Here is an 18,641-nt window from a genome sequence, read left to right as displayed (position 1 = left end):
TCTGCTGCTTAGTCGCTAAGGTTTCTCTTTCGCTGAATTTTTTTTCTGGCTCTTATTAATAAGTAATTCATGTCTTCCATCGTGAAATTTTCTTCTGCTAACATAACACATAGGCACTTACTTCCCTTCTCAATTCTTGAATCCCAAGCAGAAGATCAAAACTAGGTCAAAATTAAAGAACCATAAAAAGAAAATGGAGGAAAGAAATTAAAAAGATTGTAAAATAAGGTCTAGAGAATTGGCACTTGAAACAGCTTCCCAGCTTTCTGATTCTTAGCAGATGGTTGCAGTGGCAGCATCTAGGTACCACAGAAATTGTGAAGGGTGTAAAGGAGAAAACGAGCTGCTATTTCAGTGACCTCCTCTGCAGAAATGCTTAGTTCCTTGGCCCTTTTTACTTCCCTCATGGCTTCTACAATACAGCTTTCAAACAACTCTAACAGTCTGTTACCATGCTACTCAAAGTGTGTTTTGTGGACCAGCAGCATCAGCATCTCCTAGAAATTTGTTAGATATGTGTTATCTCTGCCCCACCAGAGATACACTGAATGCAAATTGCATTTTAACAAGATCCCAAAATTACTCATATGAACCTAAAAGCTCGAGAAACACCTCTAGTCTAGTTGGATGTATCAGTACCATAGAAGTGACCTAGTCAGTTTTCAGACAAGTGGGGAGGTAGTTCTCAGCTTTCTTGACCCCAGACATTACATTTGTATGGAATGCATTCAAAGATCCACTGAGTGCTAAAATTGGTGAAGAAATAGACAGCATCCTAATCTACTCATTTTTCAGACAAGGAAACCGACCCCAATTGGGAAAATGACTTACTAAAGATTGTCATGGAGAATTCAGATTAGACCTGACTTCTTACTCCAGTGCTTATTATACTTTATCATTACTTCCTCTGGTTCTAATTTATTCTGTCCTTCAAAAACATTCAGAACTTTATTGAGCATCTATACCACCACATCAGCCCTGGTCTAACCCCAAAACCATTTTGCATTTGGGGCCCAAAGAGCAATTCTAGATGTCCCTGGAGCCATCTTTTTAGGCCACAGTTTTTATGCCTTTCCCCATATGAGTGCTGATTTTCTTTTTTTTTTTTTTTTTTTTTTTTTTTTTTTTTTTTTTTTTGAGACGGAGTTTTATTCTTTATTGCCCAGGCTGGAGTGCAGTGGCACCATCTCGGCTCAGCACAACCTCCGCCTCCCAGGTTCAAGCGATTCTCCTGCCTCAGCCTCCCGAGTAGCTGGGACTACAGGCACACACCACCACGCCCGGCTAAGTTTGTATTTTTAGTAGAGATGGGGTTTCTCCATGTTGGTTAGGCTGGTCTCGAACTCCCAACCCCAGGTGATCTGCCCACCTCAGCCTCCCAAAGTGCTGGGATTACAGGCATGAACCGCCATGCGTGGCCTAGTGCTGAATTGTTAAACTGGGAGACCCAGAAGTTAAGTGACTTGACCAAGGTTACCTCACCTGTTAGTGGCAGTGCTGGAACTAGAATTCTGGCCAGTGAGGGATAAGGAGCTATTTTAGTAAAATAAGGTATATATTCCATTAAATGGAAATATCAGCTCTTGCCTATTGTGAAATGTACAAGTTACCTTTGGAATTTGAAATGATGGATGCAACTCCCATATTATGAAGCCAAGTAAATGGATATTGGGCACTCTGACGAAGTTCAGTGAAACTGGTATGCTTTTCTCTTTGACAACATAGTGTGGGGATGTATGTTGTATAACCAGTTGCAAATAAGCACAATCATCACTGTATTAATGGTTGTTGATATATGTACTCTTCTGTTAATATTGTTCGTAAAAATTCTAAGAATTATTTAACACCATAATGTTATCAGTTCCGATGCTTCCTCTACAGCAGGGATTAGCAAACTACTGTAGCCTGGCCTTCAAACCAACACCAGCGTGTCATCTGTCCTTGTACAGCCTGCAGGCTAAGATGGTTTTTACATTCTTTTTAAGGATTGAAAAAAGCCAAAAGAGTACTATATGGTGACATGTATAAATTATGTAAAGTTCAAACTTCAGTATTCATAAAGTTCTTTTTTTTTTTTTAAATCAGAACATGTATTGCATGACTAACCATTGAAATTCCTAAGATGAACTGGATGCGGCAGCAGCCGCCCTCTTGGGTTTAGGTGGTGCTCCTTCACGGAAACCATGTGCCTGTATCTGCTGTACACAGTTTTTAGGTGCCTCATTCGACCAGTCCTGGTGGTATTTCGTCTTAACCTTGGCACTGCAGTTATACTTTCTCTTGCACTTGGCGGGGTAGCCACATTTGCCACAGGCCGACTTCTGAGGGTGGTAGGCCTTAGAGCCACAGCGGTGGCACATGTGCATCTTATTGCGACACTTTCCAAATGATGATGTTGCCTTCGTCACCTTGCTTCTGCGGCTGAGACCAGAGAGATTCATTAAGTTTTATTAGAACACAGCCATGCTTATTTATTTACCTGTTTTCTTGACTGCTTTCCGGCTGCAGTGGCAGAATTGAGTAGTTGCAGCAAAGATTTATGGCCTATAAAGCCCAAAATACTTACCGTTTGACCCTTCACGGAAAAAGTTTGCCAGCCTCTACTCTGCAAGATAGGTCTCTTCGAATTGGGTGCGAATTGTCTTAAACATTGAGGAAAGTTATCTTACAACACAAGTCCAGAATAAGGCAGGCTACATTCCAATGTGGTCAGTGTCTCAACTGTGAGTGTCATAGGGATGTAAGGTATTTATTCATTTCTCTAAACCGCCATCCTTGGGATGTTGGCCCTACCCCCGGGCCAGCTCCCTTTGTGGGTTTTAGATAGAGGTAACAATTTTAGCACAACATCCAGAGGGAGACTATGTCTCTCTCCCTTTGGAAACAGTGGAACTCTTTCTGGAATTCCCTTTTCCCTAACCTTCCAAAAGCATCCATGTTTTACAGCCAGAATTGTGTCAGATGCCTAATTATGAACCTGGCACTAGCAAAAGGACTGGCATTACCATTACTAAATGCCACTCGTCTAATCTAAATGTCTTTTTAAAATTAATATTTTCGGCCAGGCGTGGTGGCTCAGACCTGTAATCCCAGCACTTTGGGAGGCCAAGGTGGGGGGAATCACAAGGTCAAGAGATCAAGACCATCCTGGCCAACATGGTGAAACCTCGTCTCTAACTAAAAATACAAAAATTAGCTGGGCATGGTGGCAGGTGCTTGTAATCCCAGCTACCCAGAAGGCTGAGGCAGGAGAATCGCTTGAACCCAGGAGGCAGAGGTTGCAGTGAGCAGAGATGGTGCCGTTGCACTTCAGGCTGGGCAACAAGAGCAAAACTCCATCTCAAATAAATAAAATTAATATTTTCAGTAGAAAATTCAAAACATATAAAAGTAGAATAATATAGTGAGCCCCTATATAACTGTCACTTAGATACCACTCCGGCCCCAAATTGTTTTGAAACAAATCCCAGATTTCATTTAGAGACAGGGTCTTGCTATTGCCCAGGCTGGAGTGCAGTGGTGTGATCATAGTTCATTGCAGCTTGGAACTCAGGCTTAAGTGAGTCCTCCTGCCTCAGCCTCCCAACTAGCTGGAGCTACAGGCACATGCCACTATGTACAGCCAGTTTTTGTATTTTTTGTGAAGATGGGGTTGCATGATATTGCCTAGGCTGCTTTGGAACTCCTGGACTCAAGCAGTCCTCCCACCTCAGCCTCCCGAAGTCCTGGGATTATCTGCATGAGCCACCGCGCCTGGCCTAATTTCAAGTATCAATATTTCACTCTGCATCTCTAAAAGATAAAGATTCTTTATAACATAACCACATTATGTCATCACTCCTAAAATTAACTCCTAAAATTATGTTATCACTCCACAGATTAACATTATTTCTTAATATTATCCAAATAAACAATGTTCAGATTTCCCCAGTTGTCATAATTTTTTAATGGTTAGTTTGAATCCAGATCTAAACAAAAGTTCATATAGCTGGTCACCCTGAGATAATTCCCCCATAGAAAAGGCAAGATAGCTGGGCACAGTGACTCACACCTGTAATCCCAGCACTTTGGGAGGCTGAGGCAGGTAGCTTGCTTGAGCACACAGGTTCAAGACCAGCTTGGGCAACATGGCAAAACCCCATCTCTACAAAAAATACAAAAATTAGCCAGGCATGGTGGTGTGCGCCTTGTAGTCCCAGCTGCTTGGGAGGCTGAGGTGAGAGGATGGCTTAAGCCCAGGAGGCAGAGGTTGCAGTGAACCAAGATGGCACCACTGCATTTCAGCCTGGGTGACAGAGCAGGATAGATGCTTGATTTTTTTCCCCCTTTACTTGTTTTCAAAAAACAAGTTGGTTCCTGTATAGAAGAGTTAACTAACATAGGCCTAAAACTGCTGTCCTTAGAAAGGCCTACCTGCAGGATTGGCCCTAAGTTGGCATCTGGGAGCTTGGACTTCTGTAAGGTTTTTATTCCTAGAACTGAGAAGAGTGACTCCCTTTGCCTAACCTGTTGGTACAACTAATTTGGTTTATGCTAAAAACCTGCTTTCCCTGTGGGACTCTGGGATTTTGGCAGAGGACGCCTACATGACCAGCACCCAATAAAAGTCTTGGGTACCAAGTCTGTAATGAACTTCCCTGGTAGCCATTTCACATATGTCACAAACCATTGCTGGGGGATTAAGCGTGCACATCCTACCTGACTCTACTAGAAGATCCTTCAAGCTTGTGCCTGCTTTCCTCTGGACTTTGCCCTATGTATATTTTCCCTTTGCTGATTTTGTTTTGTATATTTTTGTTGTAATAAGTCATAGTCGTGAGTATGCTATGCTGATCTCTGAGTCCTAGCAAATCACCAAACCTGGGGGCGGTTGTGGAGACCTTTGACTCACAGAAATGTAACAAAAGGACTGGCCAGGCACGGTGGCTCACGCCTGTAATCCCAGCACTTTGGGAGGTTGAGACGGGCGGATCACTTGAGGTCAGGAGTTCGAGACCAGCCTGGCCAATATGGTGAAACCCCGTCTCTACCAAAAATATAAAAAATTAGCCTGCTGTGGTGAGTGCATGCCTGTAATCCTAGCTACTCAGGAGGCGGAGGTTGCATTGAGCTGAGATCGTGCCACTGCACTCCAGCCTGGGTGACAGAGCGAGATTCTGTCTCAAAAAAAAGGACTGAGGAAAGAAAGGCTGAAATGGGTGGAGGATGGAAAACCTTTGATGTCTGGATGGCTGTGGAGTTATCCATGATCTGAAACAGCAGCTGAGCTGTTGCTTGTGAAAGGTAAAAGTTACCTGTGGAGTTTGAAATGACAGATCCAACTCCAGGAGAACTGACTCACCAGATCACCTGGCTACTTGGGGCCATGCTGGTTACGGTGAGGAGAAAAAGGAAGTATAGCCCAGGTAATGTAATACCTTCAGTTTTTGTTCTCTCCTCCAGGAAGAAAGAAAAAAGGCCCAAAAATTCCCAAAGACGAGCTTTGGTTGGGCCAAAAATGTTAAACATTGATGGCATGCTTCCCTCACAAGTAGGAGGAAAAAAGGTTGAATCAGTTCTCAGGGCTGGAGCAAAGTAAAAAAGGGCAGGGGACATACTTCAGTAGTTAGCCTACCTGCACGCCCTCAACCCCATTCCAACTAGGGTCTCCTCCGCAACTGTAATATTAAAACTTTTGCTAAATTTACTGCAAGGGGTTGAATACATCTACAGTGAGGAAGGTGTCGGGCCAGGGTGGGGCGGCTGAGGGCAGTTAATGGCCTTGTATTTTACAGTTATTACATCTGTAGATATATGATAGTAGTTGATATGAAATGTTTTATGCTTGTAATGTCGCAGATGGTAGAGGGATTAGCTCAATAAGGCAGTGCTGCAAAGAAAAAGTTAATGGGACACAACTTCCTTGCTTTTTGCTGCTGTAGGATAGATGGAAATTTAAATCCTTTGTTGAAAGCAAAATATGTCTCACAGCTGATATTTACTATGATCGTTCCCCATTGGAGCCTCTGGAAAAAGACAAACACTTTTAAGAGTTTTTAAAGCAGTTTTTTGTTTTGTTTTGTTTTGTTTCTGACAGAGTCTCGCTCTGTCGCCCAGGCTGGAGTGCAGTGGCGCGATCTCCGCTCACTGCAAGCTCCGCCTCCCGGGTTCATGCCATTCTCCTGCCTCAGCCTCCCGAGTAGCTGGGACTACAGGCACCGCCACCTCGCCCGGCTAGTTTTTGTATTTTTAGTAGAGATGGGGTTTCACCGTGTTAGCCAGGATGGTCTCGATCTCCTGACCTCGTGATCCACCCGCCTCGGCCTCCCAAAGTGCTGGGATTACAGGCGTGAGCAGTTTTTAATTGCAAATGAGCTCATAGAAAATCAGATGTCTGACCCTAGAGGCTGGTGATTTTCTAGCCTGATGTGCATAATTTTGAGTGGGTCTTAGAAAGCACTTAGGAAAGCTTTGCTTTTTGCTTGGCCTTGGAAACATGACTGGCCCTTCAGCATCTCAGCTTTACTGCTGCCAAAGAAAAGTCTCTGGCATATTTTGGAATCCTGAATTCATAGATCCTAATTGCTTGGACTTGACACTTGAGCTAAAACTTGACATTATCTCCTACACACTACTTCAGTCTTAGCACAAGCTGTGTTAAACTGAAAGAGATACAGGCTCAGGGAACAAGACTTCTACTTGGGGATCAAGGCAGATTTAGGATACCACTCTGTGGGGCTCTTCACTGTAAAAGCATGATGTTGACGGAACTATGGGGATTATCACAGGTGTCCGTGGGAACCGGCTTCTCTGGTGGTACCACACGAAGTCGAACTGCTCATCTGTTCTGTATTTCTGATACAGGGACTGACTGCATTCCCAACTTGTGATTATTGACAAAAGCTGCATGTTGAGGGGAAAGCATGTCACTAGGACTAGTGACCCCTGTGTCTACCCATCTTACTCTCCACCTCTCTCGGGAAAGTTTCACTGTGTTTACTTGGGACTTCCTGGACAGGCTGCAGTTTGCAACAGCAGACTTAGTCTGCTGCTACTCTGCTACCTTTCTACTGGTGCACACACCTCAGTAAGGCAGTTTGATTCCTAAATGCAGCTGTCTCCAGAAATGGAATGATGCTATAGGCCACTTACTAAATGAATGATCAGGATGAAAGCGGTGAGTGGCTCTCTCAAACCATTTTGAAATATTTTGAAAAGTCAAGATTTAATTCTGTCCAGTTCTGAAACATATGTCTTTCTGGTTATGCGATATAAAAATATTTTCCAGCCAGGCGCAGTGGCTCATGCCTGTAATCCCAACACTTTGGGAGGCTCAGACAGGTGGATCACGAGGTCAAGAGATCAAGATCATCCTGGCCAACATGGTGAAACCCCATCTCTACTAAAAATACAAAAATTAGCTGGGCGTGGTGGTGCGGGTCTGTAGTCCCAGCTACTCGGGAGGCTGAGGCAGGAGAATTCCTTGAACACGGGAGGTGGAGGTTGCAGGGAGCCGAGATTGTGCCACTGCACTCCAGCCTAGCAACAGAGCGAGACCCTGTCTCGAAAAAGAAAAAAAATCCTGTGAAAACTTTTGTCCCCCTTTAATACATCCCTTCCAGACAAAAGGTCTGGATGAGAGTAGAGGACAGTTTTGTAAATGTGAAACTATGACTGCTAAATGGGACATACTGATTTTGTAATAATAACAAAAAACAAACACTGGCACCTAGGGAATCTCAAAGGAGGCAGACTGATGATCTTTGTTTTCCAATACTGCCTTTCCCCTCTTCCTAAAGAAAAACTTCCCATGCTACCTTTTTAAGATGCTGCAAGCACTTTGAATTCAAACAGCCTGCTGAGCCTGTGCTCAAACCTATGAGAGCAGGGAGTGGCCTCAGCGCCTGCATTTCCCACACAGAACACCTCCAGATGTCATCCACAGTCGTCAGGCTGATAACCTGATGTCATGAACCAACATGGAACTGACTGTCTTCAGGTAGTCCCTCTGAAACAAAGACTCAAACTAATTTTTCAGGCTGGAGTGGAAACCTGTTTTCCTCTAAACTTTACCCCGTGCACCTTTTCCCTTGCGAATTTTGTTTCATATCCTTTCGCTGTGATAAGTCATACCTGTGAATACAGCTATATGCTATGTCCTGTGAGTCCTCTAAAATCATCAAATCTGGAGGTGGAAAAACTGGGTCTTGGGGATCCCTGACACACTTCCCTAGTATTCTCTAACTGGTTTTTTCTCCCCGCAAAATATTTTTTTCTGTTTTGAAAATTTAGCATCGTGAATATCTCCTCCCTAGATGTAAAAGTATTTTATGTTTCAGATCAGTGTAATGACTGCTTTTGTCCCATCTTTGATACATGGGAGCCTCTTCAAGTTGGCTCATAAGTCTTTTGATTTGTCCCTAATAATCTTCTACAGCCTTTTGTTTTCTGGTATGTCAAGATATTCCAGGCTCATCTACATATTTTCTACCTCAGAACTGTTTCCTTCTAATAGCAAATATTTAGAAACTTTAATCTGGGCATTAGGTTGCTCACTACTACTGAACTGATAATTGTTTCTAGCTCCCCACCCCCACCAGTAGATGAAACTAGGACTTTTTTGGCAGGTTCATAGTGACGTTTCTACTACACATTTGGGCTACAGCGTTTTTACTTAACCTCATCAATGATATAGCTACATTTTGTCTATCCCTTGTCAAAAATCTAAATTCTCAGCAACAAGAAACATAATTGCTGATTTGTTTTACTCCTCTATACCTAAAACAGCTGTAGAATAATAGTGTTACCATAACCGCCACCAATAGGAGTACTAGAAAGTTAAGGTTTTTTGTCGTTCTTTCATCTTTAGACTTTCATCTTTAGATTGTGGCTTGATACAGTAAAAGTCATGTGTTTTACAGTTAATTGGAATTATTTCTATGGGGTTATGATATTTAGCTGAGGAGATTTCCAAGCAAAGTGTAGAAGATGCAGCCTGCCTTGTTGCTTATAGTAAAATGTGAAAAGAACAATAGAGGGAAGAACTATTAAAGCACAAAAAGGAATCAACATTTAATGATTTAGGAAATTTTTCAGCCTATCCAGATTGCAAAAGATGCTGAAATTAGGAGCTTCACTATTAGGAAAGGATGCTACAGAGAAAGCCAAGGATATGACTAGACCACTTTTTTTTTTTTTTCCTTTAACTGTTGAAGAAATTAAATATGTGACTCGTGGATCCTCTAAACCATCTCAACAGAAACCAAGAATGAAGATGGGATTATTCAGGAAAGATCCGTGGAGGAACATCTTTTCTAATGGAGTCAGTCCCATGACATACGCAAGAGACCCACAGTGTTTTGAGAATGCTCTATTGGCAGAAACACTGCCAGCTTGGACTGAAAGAGACGGGGGGTGGGGGGGTAAAATTAAAGAAGGTGCTTGGACTGTCAAAATTCTACAAGCAGGTAATTGGCTGGAGAAAAAGGATGACTCAAAGGATAGAATCTCCAGATGGCAGAACCAAGGGCCATAGAAGATTATTCCCAGGCCTTGAAACCTAATGGACGTTCCCTTGTTGGATTCTAAAATTGGGACTAGTGACTCCTTTCTTCCTTCCGTTTTCTCCCTTTTGGAATGGGAATGTTTATACATTTTATTCTCTGCCTGTTCCACTATTATATTTTGGGAGCATCCTATATACACTTTTCTCCATTTTGCCTTTTTCACTAATAGTGTATCCTGGAGTGCATTCTGTGGCAGTATATAGAAATATTCCTCACTTCTTTCTTTAGCTGAATAGTCTTCCTTGTGTGGATGTACCATAATTTATTCAACCTATTAATGGCACTTGGTTATTTTTAGTCTTTTGCTGTTATAAAAAGTATTGTAATGAATAACCCTGTACATACATCTTTTTATTTTTGCCACTGTATCTGTACACTTGATTTTCTAGAAGAGGGACTGCTGGATTGGAGCTTAAATGCAAAATTCATTTTGCTATATAAACCAAATACTATTTGATCACTAGTCACCTAAGAAATACATTTTGCATTGTGACCCAGTTTCCACACACACAGGCACGTAACTAAGATGTGTCATGGTTACCTTGCTACCTACAATCTGTTTTGTTTTAAAAATTCAGGTAGCGATACTCAATGACCTACTAATGGGTCATGACTCAAGGTTTTAAAAACATTGGCTTGGCCCGGCATGGTGGCTCACGCCTGTAATCCTGGCACTTTGGGAGGCAGAAGCAGGCTGATCACCTGAGGTCAGGAGTTTGAGACCCGCCCAGCCAACATGGTGAAACCCTGTCTCTACTAAAAATAAAATTAGCCAGGTGTGGTGGTGCATGCCTATGATCCCAGCTACTCAGGAGGCTGAGGCTGGAGAATCGCTTGAACTGGGAAGCAGGGGTTGCAGCGAGTCTAGAGCACACCACTGCACTCCAGCCTGAGTAACAGACTAAGACTACATCTCCAAAAAAAAAAAAAAAAAAAAAAAATTGGCTTGACCAAGGATTGGTACACTTTTATTTGAAAGAGCCAGGTAATATTTTAGGCTTGTGGACTATTCATGGTCCCAACTCTGCCTCTGCCATTGTAGCCTAAGAGGCATAGGCAATACATAAACAAATAGACACAGCTATGTTTCAGTAAAACTTTATCTACAAAACCAGGTGGCTACAGATAGGACTCTGTTTTAGGCTAATCAAGCCACACCCTCAGGGGTTGGAATGAAGTCAGCTTCACCTGTAGCACTTGGATATATGGAGGAGGGTAGATTACTGAATGAAATTAGGACTCGGGAAGGAGAATGAGGGAAATGGCTGTTGAATAGGCAACAGTCACTATCACTTTAGATAGTCACGACTTACATGATTAACCTCTAAATATGCAGATAACCCTAAATATGCCCCAGTGCTTTTTTTTTTTTTTTTTGGTGAGACAAAGTCTTGCTCTGTCACCCAGGCTGGAGTGCAGTGGCATGATCTTGGCTCACTGCAACCTCTGCCTCCTGGGGTTCAAGCAATTCTGCCTCATCCTCCTGAGTAGCTGTGATTACAGGTGTGGGCCACCACACCTGGCTGATTTTTGTATTTTTATTTTTATTTTTATTTTTATGTTTTTTTTTTTTTTTTTTTTTTTTGAGACGGAGTCTCGCTCTGTCGCCCAGGCTGGAGTGCAGTGGCCTGATCTCAGCTCACTGCAAGCTCCGCCTCCCGGGTTCACACCATTCTCCTGCCTCAGCCTCCCGAGTAGCTGGGACCACAGGCGCCCGCCAGCTCGCCTGGCTAGTTTTTTGTATTTTTTAGTAGAGACGGGGTTTCACTGTGTTAGCCAGGATGGTCTCAATCTCCTGACCTTGTGATCCACCCGTCTCGGCCTCCCAAAGTGCTGGGATTACAGGCTTGAGCCACTGCGCCCGGCCCGATTTTTGTATTTTTAGTAGAGACGAGGTTTCACTATGTTGGCCAGGCTGGTCTCGAACTGCTGACCTCAAGTGATCCACCTACCTCCGCCTTCCAAAGTGCTGGGGTTACAGGTGTAAGATACCACTTCACCTGCCCGGCCTGTTTGGCAGCATTTTTAAGAGCAGATGTAGTTGATATACACATTTTTGTTTTGTTTTGTTTTTGAGATGGAATCTCACTGTGTCATCCAGGCTGTAGTGCAGTGGCACAGTCTTGGCTCTCCGCAGCTTCAACCTCCTGGGCCCAAGCAATCCCCCTGCCCTAGCCTCCCAAGTAGCTGAGGCTACAGGCCCACACCACCACACCCAGTGAGAATGTGTGTGTATGTATAAACAAGGTCTTACTATGTTGCCCAGGCTGGTCTTGAACTCCTGGCCTCAAGTAATCCTGCGGTGGACTTCCAAAGTACAGAGATTACAGGCATGAGCCACCGTGCCTGGCCTCATGTACACATTCTTCAATTTATTGATTTTATTTTTTTCTGTTTTTTTGAGATGGAGTCTTGCTCTGTCGCCCAGGCTGGAGTGCAGTGGCGTGATCTCGGCTCACTGCAAGCTCTGCCTCCCGGGTTCATGCCATTCTCCTGCCTCAGCCTCCTGAATAGCTGGGACCACAGGCACCCGCCACCATGCGCAGCTAATTTTTTGTATTTTTAGTAGAGACGGGGTTTCACCGTGTTAGCCAGGATGGTCTCGATCTCCTGACCTGGTGATCCGCCCGTCTCGGCCTCCCAAAGTGCTGAGATTACAGGCTTGAGCCACCGCACCCGGCCTACTTTTTGTATTTTTAGTAGAGACAGGGTTTCACCATGTTAGCCAGGATGGTCTCGATCTCCTGACCTCGTGATCCGCCCGTCTCGGCCTCCCAAAGTGCTGGGATTACAGGCGTGAGCCACTGCACCCGGCCCAAATATTTTTAAGTGTCTACCTGTCTGTACTTCCAGGCAGTGTGATAGGTGCTTGGTAATCAAAAGTGGTTAGCACATACTACCTTCCCTCAAGTGAGACCATCTCACTTTCCCTGTAGTTAAGACAGAGACATACTATTTAAAATAAATGTAATAACCATTAAGAGTTAGGACTAAACTTTTAGGAGAAAAGGTACACGTTGTATAATTATAGGTGCCAGCTTATTAAATTTTAGCTAATTTTTAGACATAAGGTTCTTTGAAACCTCTTTCCAAAGTTATTACCTACGATATGCAGATATCTAAGATGATACTCTGAGATCACATGATCATAATCTTGGGTATAATTGGAGGCAAAAACAACAAAGTGGCAGTGGGGCATGAACGGAAGCCCAGTCCATTGTCTGCACAAGAGGAAGAGGATAATAAAGAATAAAGTTAGGGGCATAGAATAGACCCAGTTCTTACTATTTGAAATAGGAGTGGGGGAAGGGTTCAGGAGTCCTAAGGAAAGTGTAAGGGCGGGAAGTGGGAAATGCAGACACAGATCAGTCAGCGGGGAGGGTTCCTCCTGGCACCGGTTTCTACCCCTGCTAGTGTCTTCAGACTGAAGCGTGGCCAGGCTTCCGTGCCTTGTCTGACTCCAGGCCTGCTTCCGCAGAGGAGTCACGGAGCCAGGTCTTCATTTGGGAAAACGTGTGTGTGTGTGTGTCTCTGTCTCGGAGTCTCACTCTGTTGCCTAGGCTGGAGTGCAGTGGTGTGATCTCAGCTCACTGCAACCTCTGCCTCCCAGGTTCAGGCGATTCTCCTGCCCCAGCCTCCCGAGTAGCTGGGAATACGGGTGTGCACCACCATGCCCTGCTCATTTTTTGTATTTTTAGTAGAGACAGGGTTTCATCATACTGGCCAGTCTGGTCTCGAACTCCTGATCTCGTAATCTGCCGGCCTCAGCCTCCCAAAGACCTGGGATTACAGGCGTGAGCCACTGGACCTGGCCCATACTTTTTTTTTTCTTTGAGACACTATCACCCAGTCTGTTTTTTCTGGACCAGGATGAGCTCCTTGAAACAAGTGAGTCAGGGAGAGAAGTAAAGGGGTAAAATGTAGACCAGGAAAAATGGAGTGATAGACACTGGAGGAAAGGGGAAAGTCGAAAAGAATCTGTGAAAAAGGAGAATTCACAAATAGGAAAACATCCAAGATTGACTCTTCCAATTGCCTGGGGCTTCTGTTACTCTAATAATACATTGTATTAACAAGCGTCTTCTATGTGTTCAAAGTGCTTTTCAGTGTGTCTCAGAGCAATTGCAGAGATGAAAGAAAGGAGCCAAGTGAAATTAGTTCGATTTCAGATATGAAAAGTAAGCAACTCGACAAGGTTCTTTAGAAAGGAAGGAATGGAGCCAACAGTAGGGACCCTAGGTCCTGAGTCAAGAGCTGCTTGTTATCAAAAGCCTGGAGTAACACCACTGAAGGCTACTCTGCAGTGGCTTCTCTGTAAGCCACCTCCCTCCTCCCACCCTCCACTCCCTGGCAGTGGACCAGGTAATCTTAACCTCTCTTACCTAATACAGAACTCTTTCTCTTCTGTAGATTCTCTGTGGGAAAGAGATTCCTCGCTGGATCAATCGACTTGCCTACTTCAGCTCCTGTATACCCTTTCTACAGAGTTGCCTCCCGAAGGAGTGGCTCACGCCCGCAGCCCTGCAGTCTAGTGTCAGCCAAGAGCTCCAGGATGAACTGGAGGAAGCAGAGGATGCTGCCGCATCCGCTTCCGTGGCAAGCGCTGCAGCAGGCTCCAGACCCGGGCGCCACACTAAACTATAAATGTCTCCAAAGTCACACATTCAGAACTGTCTCTGGCAGTCGAATATCACTAGAGAAAAGTCAATAGAGAAGCATCCTTTGGATATTTTGTATGCAAAGATGGCTCTCCCCCAAATCCCAGTTTTTCAGCTCAGGATTATATTTGTAATCAAAAAAAAAAAATCACTTGGCGCAGGAGGGAGAACTTTGTAAGAAGCTGCCCTCTGTTTTTTTTACCCACTCGTCAATCTGGATTTACTTCTTCTGTTTTATACAAGCTCTGTTAAGTTATGTTTACAGTATTTTGTATCGCTGTTTACAAATCTTGCATGGACTCCTGCCACGTGAAAGAGAAAATCTTCGTGTCTTCAAAAATTAGGCAGGTAATCTTTGTATACTTCTGACAATTGCCAGATCTATGGCATAAATAATAGGCACACAAAAAGGTACTTAAACAGTTATAGTCACCGTCACCTGCTTAAGAATGGTCTTTTAGATTTGTGTTTGTTTTGTTCAAGTTGTTGGCACCAGGATGCAGAGAACCAGACTGGCCTGAGGTGAAGGAGCACACAGCCCTGAGGGCTTGGAACCCTGGGTCCAGTTCCTCTTCACACCCCCTTCCACTCTGAGTGGCACAACTCCCCAGGTGCCCATGGAACACCTGCTTTCATGCCAACTATCCGTCCACCTAGGCGGGGTGATGTGTTCTTACGTCTCTCTGACTTTGATGCCACTCATTCTATAGTTCAGATGTTTTTCATTCAAGATATTCTTGGTAGTAACTGACAAATGTGTTGCACATGCATTGGGGGAGGGGCTTCATTTTTATTTTAATACACATGTATTTCCTCCTTGCACAGGATTTTGATGGCATAGAAATATCCTAAGTGGTAGCCTTCCAAGTTAGCAGTGAGTTGACATTCAACTGCTTTTAACTATTCAGGCTACCTTTTATACTAAACCTTGAAAACTAGAATCTAAAGTCCACCCCAAAAAGGTAGTTCTTTGATATTTTATACTCTTTATGTACCATATCAGAAAGAGTATGTTGGCATTTGTCATGGGAGTCATTTCACGTCATAATAGAATGCCTAGTCTCATTGACCGATCGTTAAAAAAATACTTGTGTGTCTTTTCATATTTATATGTTCTCTCAAATGTATGTCTCTTACGTAACATACTCTAAGAATGAAATTGTCACCACAGATAAATCCTTGTTAGCAAGGAATCTGTCTGCTCCAGTCTACTCCTAGTTTGACCCTTGGATGTAAGAACCAAGTCATTACATGTCAAATTCAATTTTTCTGCCTTAAGAATGAATGTCCTACGTAAAATATTGGATGCAGTGTAAAATTATCCAAGGCAGTGACTTCAGCTTTATATATATAAAATATAGTTTTAAAGTTATTGACATTTATTTAAACTTTTAGATTGGATTGTTTGCTATTGCTCTGTGTGAGGATACATAATCTTTCAGTAAACTATATTTTTAACTTTTCCATAAGCTGATTTTGATTCATTTTATTAATGTAAGCACACCCTGTTCATAGGGAAAATAAACCTTGGGTTATAAGCATTGGCCTGAGGACAATGAAGCCACTTAACCTGATTAATACTTTCGACTGCTCTGTTTCCAGAGAGGAAAGCCTTTACAAATCACTCTGAGTTCTTTAGGGGGCAGAACGCTTGTTTCAAGAGGTGTGACAGAAGAAAGGAATATATGAGCGTAATGAGACGTCGACTTGGTTCAGGTCTAAAATTGAGATGCGGGCAAAACCTAAGGCTCTAGCAGTGACTTGTTCACTAAAAAGAGTCCTATCCCCAAAACCCAGGTTAGTACAAAGCCTTGGATACAGTTTGCTTGTAATATTTTTAATAATGTGAGGAGTACAGTTTTTTTCTAATTCATTCAAGTACATATGATTGAAACCTGGGCTACTGACACCCACAGTAGCCATTAGTCAGACACTTCTTGGTGAATATCAGCAACATCCCATCTGTGCTTAACCAGAATCCAGCGAGTCAGCACACAAGTGATTTTATTATTGTGTCGTATTTACTTTCATCTGCAGCATTTGGAGTTTAAAAATAATGTAAAGGGTTCTAGTAAAAATACTGTCCTAAGGCCAATTACCATACTAACAATCAGCAGATAAAATTCTGGACATGAGACTCCTTATAATCTAATTATACCTGAGGTTGAGAAATAAATGTCTTCCCTTAGAAAATCTCATTCAAGTCAGGTTCTTCTCTACAGTTCAAAATTGAGAATGGATTTAATGAACTAGCATTTAGCCAGCTTTTTCTTGCCCTTGGAGAAAAAGAATCATTCTCAACCTGATCTCTGTTAAGAAAAATCCTATATGAACAATCTGGTCATGAATATACATATGGTACGGAGTCTCTGCTGTAACCAGGTGGACATACTTCTCATGGTGGGGTGGACAGTAATACATGGTAGAGGGTCAGAAGCTTCTGGTTTCTGCTGTTTGTTTTAAATACCCTTGGGGTTTTATTCACCCTTAGAAGGGGAGCATCAGTTTTGGAAAGTGTAACTGTTGGAGTATAGAAGGCAGTGGTGGATGATCTTAGCCTCTTCCTGATGCCTGAATCCAGCCAGCTGTTGCTCTGACCCACAGCAATAGAGCAAGTTACCCATCACCAGCATTTGTACAGAGCAGGGAATTCTGGTGTTAGTCCATTGGTAGCATTGTGTGTATGAGGAGATTCAGCACCACAGCCAGCCAGCTGCAGGACTCGATATCCATGGCTTCTTTCCATCACAAAACGGGTAGAAACACATTCACTGCTTCAGGTTCTAATCTGTGTGTCTCCTTATGACTCCATTTCTGTAGGATACTCTGTAACTTTGATATATGCTGTATTTTCTTTAAAAGATTTAGATTTTTGTTCAGCAAGCTAGCCATACAACCATTGTATCTCTTCCTCATCAGTATGGTTTTAGAGCACAGCTCAGTTATTAGGCTTTCATTGTCTACTCTTTCAATACATGTACATCTTTACTGTTTGAAAGGTGTTACAGCTGTCGAAGAATCCTTATGGACCTGAAGATAATTTCTTGTGAAGTTGAATGCAAGTGTACTGTCATTCATAGTGTTTATATCACAATACCAGGAATCTTCACTTTTGCTACCTTGATATAGCATTGGGCTATCATGTTACAACATTGAAATACATTGATTTATTAAAAAAATACTTTTATAAGAAATGTTTTATAGTGCTTTCTGACTTTCGGATTACAACTGTTGTGTATTTGTGTTGGGCGGGGTGGGGAGGTGTATTTTTAAAACCCAAGGCTCCCATGTGCTCGGCAGGAGCATGACAGCCAGCCCCCTCCATCCTGTCTTCCTCTCACAGGCACATGCTCCTTTATTCACCTGCATTCCTCTTGTGCGCAGATCTGTGGGCCAGTGCCTTAGCTGTCAGAGAGCACAGCCACACCTGCTCACAGGTAGGAGTGCCAGCCCTGGCTTCTGGGAAATGGAGGCAGAAGGGCAAGCTAGAATGGACTCCGTCCCCGAAGTGCAGGGGACAGACCTGCAGAGGAATAGCCCCGACACATGCACACACACTCCCTTGTCTTGAAGCAGCAAAGCAAGCAGGAGCCTGAGTGAATGAGCTCCTCATTTCCCACGGACCTGTCCTCCAATGCTTGGCACCTCCAACATGCCCCTTCCCCTTTCTCCTCCACTGGCCTTTCTGCACACTGTGGAGTCATAGTTTACTCTACTAATTCAAAAATTTCTCTTGAATTAACTATTGTTAAATAAATGAATACCAGCCTTTTGTGAGCTGTCAATGCCTGTCCGCTCTGCTAAGCAAGAATGATCTATGTACAACTTACTTGTTCTGGCCTCCAGAACAATAAGCAAAGGGGAGCTCTTCCCCCAGGCTAACACAGGTTCCTAATACTCTCACAAGGAGGTTACAGATTCAAATCTGGTAAAGCAACTTCGGGATCTTGCTTGGAGAAAGAATGCCAAGTATCTGGAGGACAGGGGTATTTTGTTGTGTATTTTTCATTACCTGCTCCTGAAGTTCTCCTAATCACCCAGATATTGACCTTGTTCTATAATAACTTTGCAGAAGTCAGTGCTAATCAAGATTAACAGCTTCTGGCTATACTTTCAGGAATTAAATCAGTGGCAGACAGCTACTTACTTACTTACTGAGTCAAAGCCCAGAGCATTGCTGAGGCCTCTCATACCTGCCCCTCGGTCATTCCTTCCTGTCAAAGCCAACAGGGGACGTAAAGAGCCTCCACTCACCATACTCGGAGGCATTCATCCTCCTGGGAGTAGATGAGCCCCTCTGTATTCTGGAACCCTGTCGTGATCTGGGAAGGTGTCACGGTCCCGTGCTGGTGAGGACTAGTGTAGAATCCCCATCTTTGAGCGCCTCCCTGACACCTGACCCCCTCCCTTAGGAACAGTTGCCTGGTTCTAAGCAAGC

General features: G+C 43.4%; 1 protein-coding gene across 5 annotated transcripts in view; it reads left to right on the top strand.

The window, feature by feature from the left end:
- Positions 1-17,400, top strand: part of LOC105474687 (desumoylating isopeptidase 2) — a 63,382-nt gene extending 45,982 nt beyond the window's left edge. For 3 of the 5 annotated variants that reach the window (XM_071073458.1, XM_071073447.1, XM_071073445.1), the window contains one exon: positions 13,956-15,755. In XM_071073458.1, the coding sequence (XP_070929559.1) occupies positions 13,956-14,189 (234 nt within the window). In that variant the 3' untranslated portion in view covers positions 14,190-15,755. Of the gene's footprint in view, positions 1-13,642; positions 13,860-13,955; positions 15,756-15,805 lie in introns of those variants that run through there. The other 2 variants (XR_011610078.1, XR_011610081.1) reach the window with 2 other exon arrangements.
- The last annotated feature ends 1,241 nt before the right edge of the window (positions 17,401-18,641 follow it).

This window comes from Macaca nemestrina, chromosome 1, assembly GCF_043159975.1.
Source record: "Macaca nemestrina isolate mMacNem1 chromosome 1, mMacNem.hap1, whole genome shotgun sequence".
Classification (NCBI taxonomy): domain Eukaryota; kingdom Metazoa; phylum Chordata; class Mammalia; order Primates; family Cercopithecidae; genus Macaca; species Macaca nemestrina.
Note: the sequence above shows the minus strand (reverse complement) of the source record. Positions and strands in the feature narration are given on the sequence as shown.